A 10,220-nucleotide genomic window follows, 5' to 3' on the forward strand; every position below is an offset into this window, starting at 1 on the left:
TAACTTTATGTCTCATAAAACCCGTAGGTTATAATTTTCTGTCTCATAGCCCGGAGGCTCTGCCTGCTTCTCACACATATAAATTGAGTAAAACGTATAATAAGGATAAATGTTAAATGCAACGTTATAACCCCACCTTTACTTTTCTTGAATAAAACTTGCAATTAAATAATTAAGTCTCGCGCGCCGTTCCTAAAATGAATTAAGAAATCATAATTAAAATACGTTTAAATCAATGAAAGCACGTAAATATGGATATTTATAAAATTCTTTTTCTACTAATATTTAAAAAAAATGCTTATTAATATCAGTTATAAGATACATCAAATACACTAGATAAAGTATAAAGTGTTGTTCTAATATAATCTTATTCACATATTGATAACAGAAGACTCAACATAAAAGAAATATTAATATAACTATTTTAATACTAAACTATACTCATAGAATTTAAAGTACACTTCATATATTTGCATAGCTCCAAAATGTATTTATATATATATGTACGGAAAAAGTATAATGATCCCTCAACTTTATAAATTTCAAAACAAAATCATTCTCATAACCAATACATATATATATGTACACATAATATATATATACATATATATATATATGTCAGACATAAAAAAATATAATAAAACACCTTTAACCAAACAAATTGCCTACAATAATGTATTAAATATAATATATATATATATATAAAACAAAGTAGAACATGCATTAAAACAACTGCACCACACACGCATACCTATGCACTAACTTAACGAAAAGAAAGGCTTTTGAACAAAACTTTAAAAGACAAGACTTAAAGTTAAAAGATAGAGTTGCTTCTCCTTGTCAACGGGAACTCAAAGGAAAAATACTGAACAAGCTACAAAGCAGATGAAAATGGAGGAGAAAAGGAAGCGTAAAATACCTCACCCAGAAGAAATTAGAGCTCGGTAATTTGAGTGTGGAAAAGAGGTGAAAAGGGACTGCTATTTATACTAGAAGTTGAGAGCTTATTTTTGGCAGAAGAATCAATCAAGAAAAATCTTCCCATAATTGTGATTCAGTCAAAAGGAAAGGTAAATTAGGGCATGTGTTGTCATTGCAGCTACAGTAGGAACGTGAATGAAGGAATGGTGTGAAACCCTTACTATTTTTCTTTGGGCTTAAGGAATGGGCTTTAGAAAGAATTCGGCTGCACTAAAAAAAATATAATTGTTTGGGCTTAAATATATGTAGTAACAAAATAATAATAATAATAATAATAATAATAATAATAATAATAATAATAATAATAATAATAATAATAATAATAATAATAATAATAATAATAATAAAAGCTTAGAATTTATTATGATTAAATGCTCATGCTCAAAGTCATAACTAGGCACGGCTTATAAGACTTAAAAAAATTTAATTATTGAGAACAATTAAAGAAATCAAATTTGTAATGAAAATATTTTGGGTTACTACATCCTTACCAACTAAAAAAAAATTTGTCCTCGAAATTACTTACCTGAGTAAAAAAGGTGAGGGTATCTAGATCTAATGTCATCCTTCTTTTCCCATGTAGCCTCACTATGGTCATGCCTACTCCACTGAACTTTGACTAGAGGGATCTCTTTATTCCTTAACACGTGAACTTTCCTATCCAAAATAGTCGTCGGGTGCTCATCATAAGTTAAGTCCTTGTCAAGCTCCAGTTCAATGTGACTCACAATATTGCTCGGGTCGTGGACGTATTTCCTCAAAGACGAGACATGGAAGACGTTATGTATCGAAGTCAGGCTCGGCGGCAATGCTAACCGATATGCTACTTCACCAACTCTCTCGAGAATATCAAAGGGTCCAATGTAACAGGGTCTTAGTTTTCCTCCTTTGCCGATTCTGACAACCTCTTTCATTGGTGATAGCTTCAAGAAAACTTTATCGCCCACTTCAAAAGAAAAATCCCTCCTTTTTGAATCTGCATACGACTTTTGTCGGTCTTGGGCTGCTTTAATGCGTTCCCGAATTTTATTGATCACGACTACCGTTTTCACCACAATCTCGGGTCCCAAAATTCTCTTTTCACCAACCTCATCCCAATGTAGTGGTGATCTGCATTTCCTCCCATATAACGCTTCATACGGGGCCATGCCTATCGACGCTTGATAGCTATTGTTGTAAGCAAACTCCACCAAAGGAAGTTGCTTCTCCTAATTTTCTCCAAAATCTAACACACATGCTCTCAACATGTCTTCCAAGTGTTTGGATTGTCCTCTCCAATTGGCCGTCGGTTTGTGGATGATAAGCCGTGCTGAAATTTAACTTCATGCCCATAGCTTGTTGCAAGCTCCTCCAAAAATTTGAAGTGAATCTCGTATCACGATCTGACACAATACTAACTGGCACTCCGTGTAAATGCACGATCTCTTGCACATAGATTTCTTCCAAACGCTCCATGTTGTAGGTCATCTTCACAGGTAGTAAATGAGCAGATTTGGTTAGCCGATCCACGATGACCCAAATTGCGTGATTACCCTTGACTGTCTTAGGAAGTCCTACCACGAAATCCATAGAAATCTTCTCCCACTTCCACTCTGGAATCTCCAGTGGTTTAAGTGATCCTGTGGGGCGCTGGTGTTCTGCCTTAACTAATTGGCACGTCATACACTTTCCAACATAGTCTCCAATTGACCTCTTCATGTTCCTCCACCAGAAAAGTTTCTTCAGGTCCTAATACATCTTTGTTCCTCCTGGGTGAATGGAATAGGGTATGCTGTGAGCTTCTTCTAGAATTGTTCTTCTTATCTCTCCATCTTTGGGTATGCAAATTCTCCCTTCGAAAGTCAAAGCTCCATTTGCAGCTAAGAAGAACCCCTTGATGTTACCTCTTAGGACTCGATCCTTCAATTTGCACAAGAATCTATCACCATCTTGCGCTTCCTTGATTCGATCTTGCAGTCTCGGTTGAATGGTTAAAGACGCCAAGATTGCGCGTGTGTTCTCCGAAGCTGGTACCACCACGATTCTTAGCTTTGAAAATTCCTGAATGAGTTCGGGCATGCAAATCACAGATAGGTTCCCCTTCCGGCTTAACGCGTCGGCCACCACGTTCGCCTTGCCCGGATGGTAATGGATTGTGCAGTCATAATCTTTCACCAACTCTAGCCACCTTCTCTATCTCATGTTGAGTTCCTTCTGAGTGACGAGATACTTCAGACTTTTGTAGTCATAATAGATCTCACATTTACTACCGTAAATGTAGTGTCGCCAAATCTTTAAAGTGTGGACCACAACCGCCAACTCTAAATCATGGGTAGGATAGTTTTTCTCCTGCACCTTCAACTGTCTTGATGCATATGCTATCATCTTGCCGTATTGCATCAAAACGCAACCAAGCCCTTGCTTAGATGCATCGCAGTAGATCACGAATCCTTCGGTTCCTTGTGAAACGGTGAGTACGGGTGCTGTCGTCAGCCTCTGCTTCAATTCCTGGAAACTCTTTTCGCATTTCTCATCCCATTCAAAAGTTACTCATTTCCTTGTCAACCGGGTCATTGGGCTTGCTATCTTTGAGAAACCTTCGATGAAACGACGGTAGTATCCTGCCAGGCCCAAGAAACTTCGAACTTCTCCTGCGTTCTTGGGTGGGTTCCAGTTGTGAACTGCTTCAATCTTCGATGGATCCACTTCAATTCCTTAGACCGAGGCCACGTGTCCAAGAAATACAACCCGATCAAGCCAGAACTCGCACTTGCTGAATTTGGCGTACAACTTTTCCTTCTGGAGTGTCTCCAATACTAAACGCAAATGCTCTTCATGTTAACTTTGATCTCTTGAGTACAACTTTACTGAATTTATCCAGGTATTGATGAAAAACCCGGTTCATTAAGTCCATGAACACCGCTGGTGCATTTGATAATCCAAAAGGCATCACTGTGAACTCATAATGCCCGTACCTTATTCGAAAAGCCGTCTTCAAAATATCGGACTCCTTCACCCTTAGTTGATGATAACCTGACCTCAGATCGATTTTTGAGAAAACTCCTACTCCTTTCAGTTGATCGAATAAATCTTCGATTCTAGGCAAAGGGTATTTGTTCTTGATGGTGAGTTTGTTGAGTTCACGGTAGTCGATACACATTCTCATGGTCCCGTCTTTCTTCTTTACAAACAAAATGGGTGCGCCCCAAAGGGACACACTAGGACGTATGAACCCTTTGTCCAAGAGGTCCTAAATTTGGATCTTTAACTCCTCCAACTCGGGTGGTGCCATTCTATATGGTGCTTTAGATATGGGCGTTGCTCCTGGAAGAAGGTGGATGGTGAACTCCACCTGTCTGTCTGGTGGAATTCCAGTTACATCTTCTGGAAACACCTTTGGGTATTCCCTCACAATAGGTATGTCCTCGATCTTCAAATCTGCGGGTCTTGAGCTTATCACGTTCACTAGATATGCTTGACAATCCGCCTTCTTCATCATGTTGACAACTTTCATGCCAGAGATGAAATAGGGAGTCCTCCTGATTTTTTTCCCTCGAAAGAAAAATTGGTCCTTCCCGGGGTGTTGAAAGACTACTTCGCGGTCACGACACTTAATCACCGCATGGTTCTGACTTAGCCAATCCATGCCTAGGATTTCGTCAAAGTCCGTCATTTCTAGGATGAACAGTTCTGCCTCCAGGGTCCTCTTTTTGATTTCCACTTGCACTCCTTTAGCCAAACGATATATTTCCACTGCCTTTCCTGAGGGAATACTTACTCTCAAGGGTTGGGTTTCCTCAACACACTTTACATCAGCTTTTTCATAAAATCTCTTTGTGATAAACGAATGTGAAGCACCAGAATCAAATAGTACTAAAGCAGACTTGTTCAGAATGGGTAAGATACCTGACATGGTCTGAGCCTCCCCATCCATCTCCTCCTAGTTCATGGCATAGACTCGTGCCTCTCCCCTACGAGCACCATTGTTGTTGTTGTTGCCCTGATTCTTTCCCCAGTTATTATTCTTGTTCCGCCAGGTTGGGATGTTGTTCGGGGCATTTATTCTCTGTGCTTCTGGGCAGTTCATCGCCATATGTCCTCCTTTGTGACATCGGTAGCATACATTTTCGCCATATCTGCACTCTCCGAAATGGTGACGCTGGCAACGTGGGCATAGAGGCTTGTTTGGCACAAATCCTTGGTTGTCTCCCATATTACTCCTTGGTTTCTTTTCTGCTTGATTGTTTCTCTTTTTTTCTCGATCATCCCACCGCCTCTTTCCTCCAGTATGTTGAGGTCGAGCAACCGAGTTGTCTAGTTTGAGGCGTGATGCGACTGCTTGAGCTCGCTCCAAGATTTTTGAGTATGATGTGATGTTGAGAGCCGCCAAATGTCCACCAATCTCAGGGCGTAACCCATTCTCGAACCTCCATGCCTTCTTCTCATCAGTGTCCACCAAGTGAGGGGCAAAACGAGCTAGTTGGGTAAATTTCCGCTCGTATTCCAGCACGGTCAGGTTCCTTTGCTCCAGGTTCATGAGCTCTATCTCCTTTTGCTTGCAAAAAGCCTTTGGGAAATACTTCCCCATCACTTTCTCCTTGAATGTCCGCCAGGTGATGGCTCTCACCTGCTCCTCAGTAAGGGTAGCAGTTTCTGACTTCCACCAATGCCCTGCATCATCTATAAGTTGGAAGGCCGCACATGTCACCTTCGAGTCATCTCTACAACGCATGTAGTTGAAAATACGTTCCATCTGACGCATCCACTCTTCAGTCCCCAAAGGTCCCTCATTTCCTTTCAAAGTCGGTGGTGCCATGCTCCGGAACTGAGCTACTACTCCATTTCCACTTTCCGCCTGAGGTTGTGGTGGTTGCTGCGGCAACACTCCCCTCAACGTCTGTGCTAGTACTTGGGCCAGTGCGTTAACGTCATTTCAATTTTGATTCCTATTTCCCATTGATTGAGTGGCTTCTCTATCAGATTCTTCATCTGCCGGAGGTCTCCTATTACCCCTTGTCCTGGCCATGAACTAAAATAATGTGATATAAAAATAGAGTTGGTGGAAAAACAACGTTAGATACCAGTTTCATTTATGCAACTCATAAAAACAAACATCTTGTAATAACGGACAAAAAAAACATAATGACCTAAATAATCACTAAACACTACTAGCTCTCTTCCTCTTCTTGTTTGGGCCATTCGTCTTTGAGTTATCCCCATAGACATAGTATTTCCATGTTATTAAAAGTTCAGAGATAAACTCCTCAAAGTCTAGAGTTTTCATTAATCCATGTCTTCTTGGTCCGATTTTGACGACGTCCTCCATCACTTCCTCCACCATCCATCCTATCATTCTGGGAGCCACTTCCCTAACTCGCTCCGCGAAGTATAACGGTTTAGGTGTGCATCTTTCAGTTTTCATTTCCCTCCATAGGTCACGGAAGAGAAGTAGCTGCATTTCTACTCGAAGAGTATGGTCCCATATTAGTTCTTGGAACCTATTCAATAATTCGGTGGTACGAGTAGGGACCCGACTTGCTAAAGGTCCACTTGGGGCACTTCCCCCGAATCTTATCATATGTATTCTTTCCATCGCCTAAAGTCCATCACACGAAAATAAATATAAGAGGTGAGGAAAAATTAAAACGATTAAAAAGAAAAATGTAGAACTTTCTCTACTACGCTAACTGGGTCAGACAACCCGGAGGTGCACATGGCCAGATTTGAAACCATGATCACGCTACATCAGTATACCGAAGGGATCAAATGTAGAACTTTCTCTACTACGCTAACTGGGATGGCCCAGCAGTGGTTCCGGGCTGTAGAACCTAATTCAATTCACTCTTTTGAACATCTCCATGATGCCTTCATGTGTCAGTTCGCGAGTTCTAAGCGTGCTGTGAAGACTGCGATGTCGTTGATGGATCTGAAGCAAGAACCCAATGAGACTTTGAAAGAATTTGTTGCTCATTTCACTAAGGCATCTCTGGAAGTGCCCAAAGCTGAATCGCAAATCAAGGGGTATACCTTTGTCCGGGGACTGAGGCCCGGAGCATTTTTCGTTAACTTACAAGTGAAACAACCACGAGATTTCGATGACATTCTAGCCAGGCTTCCGGGATATATACAGCTGGAAGAAGCCAGAGCTGCATGGAAGACAGAGTACAGTAGTAATCCAAGAAAGTAGAAAGCAGACCTGAACAAGTGGATACTCTCTACCGAGGAAGGGCACAAAGCAGACCTGATCAAGAGATAAAGTAGAACTCTCTCTATGTTAACTGATACAATGAAGAAGAAAAAGATTTAAACCTAATCTAACAGCTGGAATTAATCTTCACCGAACAAAAACAGTAATACTGATCCAACGGCTGAGAGAGAATATTCCATGCAAATCTGTTATAAAAGATTTGTATTATTTGCATCTTACTCCCTTGCACTCTTTAAATTGCAGATGAGTCCCTGCTGCATGTCATGGTCATCTTCACGACCAAACAATTAACAATTTTCGTAATCAACCATTATTTAAATCTCCATATGTTCGATAAGGCTAGAGTTTTAAAATGTAAATGTTCAAATTCCTAAGGCCTGCAATCTTTTGGACCTGACTTGGCCGGCCGGCTTGTGGTTCCAATTCATTAGTAGGTGTAGTTGTACTATATTATCCACAACACATGCATTTATTAAAATAAAATTTTATTAAAAAAGAGAAAGAAACCTAAACCCTTTAAAGCACAGGAAGCAAACTAAGGGCCGAGCCTAGTTAAAACCTCCCAAAGAGAGAGGAAAAAGAGTACTTGTCTATCGGAACAGAGAACGAGCGAAAATTAAAAGGTAAACTATTAATTATCGGAACATATGCATTTAATTACAAGGTAAACTATTAATTAAAGTAAGTCAAAATTGAAATGATTTTATTTTATGTAACACCTTAAATATAAACTTTGATCTAATTAAATATCATATAGTATTTTCGTAAAAATATTGACAAACTCAAATAATCTAATTTCAAAACCTTGTAGAGAACCTAATAATCGAAAGTAAATTGACCAAATATCATTTTTAGAAAAATACCATACACACTAGACAGAAAACGTAATACTAATTTATCAAAGTACCTAACTTAATATAAGAAAGTCAAATATGATTCACTAGAAACTCTTAAACCTTACCATAAAAATAAACTAAACTTCAAATCCTAAATTTTTTTTAACCAACAAAGAGTCTTTAATAATACTATAGAAAGCATGATTAAAATATCCAAAGCACCACACACATCCATCACGCATCTCCTTGCTCCTCGCCTGAAAAAGGTTTTAAACAAAGTGGGGTGAGTATTTTAAATATACTCAGTGAGGGAGAATTCATAACTAACTTTTACTTTGTCCAAACGTGAAACATAGCATATGAAATATAAAATCATAACTTCAACCATAAACCAACAACTTGCTTAAATAACAAGAGAGGAAATATGGGACATAACTTCAACCACATTTCAATACAACACTTAAGGAAGTATGAACACATGGGACATATCACTTCAACTGTGCACAGGAACATAAACTTGGCATATTGCTATATGCTCACATCATAATCTCATTCATAAATCATAGCATATGTAAACACGTTGGACATAAAATAACTTTCTCGATAAATAACTTAAAACATTTTATTGCGGAATTTAAACTTGAAATAAAGGAATTTTCTTTATTTTTACCCACCTCAAATCCTTGGTAGTAAACTTGACTAATGCTTAACTCGGGGATAGAGATTCTAATTGCGCCGCACCTAATCACATAAATATGATTACTTTAATATAGGCCTTACTAAAACTTTAACTAAAATTCTATAGACAAAATCAAACTAATATAATTGATTCAATAACAATGACTAAGACCAACACAGTAAATAACCATTACATTAGAATAGTTATGAAATAAAATAATTTCGAAGATATAATACAACTTAATTGAGTTCTTAAATAATACGAAATCTGCTACTATTATTTGTGTAGTAAACTAAAAAAAAAAATCATATATTGTTAACCAATAAAACTATTAACAAATTGAAATAAAGATAAATCAAAATAAATAAGTAAAATAAAAATAAGAAAACAAAAGAAATACTTTTTCTTCCTAATTCTACAAGCAGACGGTAGATATGCTCCACTAAGGCAAATCAAACTTAATAAGATTTAATTAAGAAAATTTTATAGTGGCTCATATGGATAATCAGATAACTTAAAAGATTTAAATCTCTGTAAAAATATATACAACTTACGTCAAAATCATCATATTAACTCTCACTTCACAATTTGATTTGATATGGGAAATTTCCAACATATAAAATGTATGCATCTCAACTCGAATTCAGAATAACACTCAACAGACTGGATTTAAAACCTGATCAGATAATCGAAATTGACACCTGAAACCTTAACTGTACAGAGAGTCACGGAGTGAAGAATTCTTTTTTCTTTTTTTTAAAGAAATTTGTTGACTTGATATACACATATAAAACAGACGAGAAAAAGATTGAAACCTTACAGAAATCCCGACACCTAACCGCACCCTTGAATCTTGATTGCTTGAAGAACTTATTCAAAGAGGATTTTAAGAGTTTTTGAACGGTTGTGAATCGAAAGGAGAAAATATGGAGTATAAAAACTAAAGACTTTGATGATTGTTGCGAAACTGCTGCACTATTTTTCTGAATGGAGAGAAATAATAGAACGGTTTTGCTCCCACATTCTGATTGGTGAGAACCGCTCTATTTTGTAAAACACAAAAACTTAAATGAGCGCCGCCTAAAACTTGCGCTCACACCATGCGCGCGGATCTGGGTCGGGTCGAACAAAGTGAATCGGGTCAGTTGACCCGATATATATATATAAAAAAACACTTTTTCCTTTCTCCACTCTCTTCTCTCATCCTCGATATCTCGTTCTCCCTCTCTCTCTTCTTTCCCCTGACCTCTCTCTCTCGATCGCACACATGTAGAGTACGGAGGCTCCGCTTCTTCGCCGCCGTCCTCTCGACGGCGGTGCCGCCTCTCTCACCCCTCTTTTCTCCTCTCTCACCATCTCGCTTCGACCATCTTTTCGTCTCCTCTGAAGATTTTGATTCTATTGAGCCCAAAATAATCCCTAATTTCTAAAATGAAATCCCTAAATCCTCCCCCCAATTCCTGTAAGTCCAGCCGCGCGCCCTCCAGTCGGCGCCACATCACCGTAGTAGCTTCTCCAGCCGAAGCCGATTTCAGAA

At 38.6% G+C, this 10,220-nt stretch overlaps 1 protein-coding gene and 1 long non-coding RNA gene across 2 annotated transcripts; both read right to left on the reverse strand.

The window, feature by feature from the left end:
* Window positions 1-4,900: 4,900 nt before the first annotated feature.
* Window positions 4,901-5,776, reverse strand: LOC130994315 (uncharacterized). Its single transcript, XM_057919360.1, has one exon. The coding sequence runs from the start codon at window positions 5,774-5,776 to the stop codon at window positions 4,901-4,903; it is 876 nt and encodes a 291-aa protein (XP_057775343.1).
* Window positions 5,777-8,040: 2,264 nt separating this feature from the next.
* On the reverse strand, window positions 8,041-9,733 carry LOC130994582 (uncharacterized). Its single transcript, XR_009091808.1, has 3 exons — window positions 9,504-9,733; window positions 8,679-8,745; window positions 8,041-8,261 (listed from the first exon to the last, which is right to left on the reverse strand). It is a non-coding gene; the product is annotated as an uncharacterized LOC130994582 (long non-coding RNA).
* Window positions 9,734-10,220: the final 487 nt, after the last annotated feature.

Source organism: Salvia miltiorrhiza, chromosome 7 (assembly GCF_028751815.1).
Source record: "Salvia miltiorrhiza cultivar Shanhuang (shh) chromosome 7, IMPLAD_Smil_shh, whole genome shotgun sequence".
Taxonomy (NCBI): Eukaryota; Viridiplantae; Streptophyta; class Magnoliopsida; order Lamiales; family Lamiaceae; genus Salvia; species Salvia miltiorrhiza.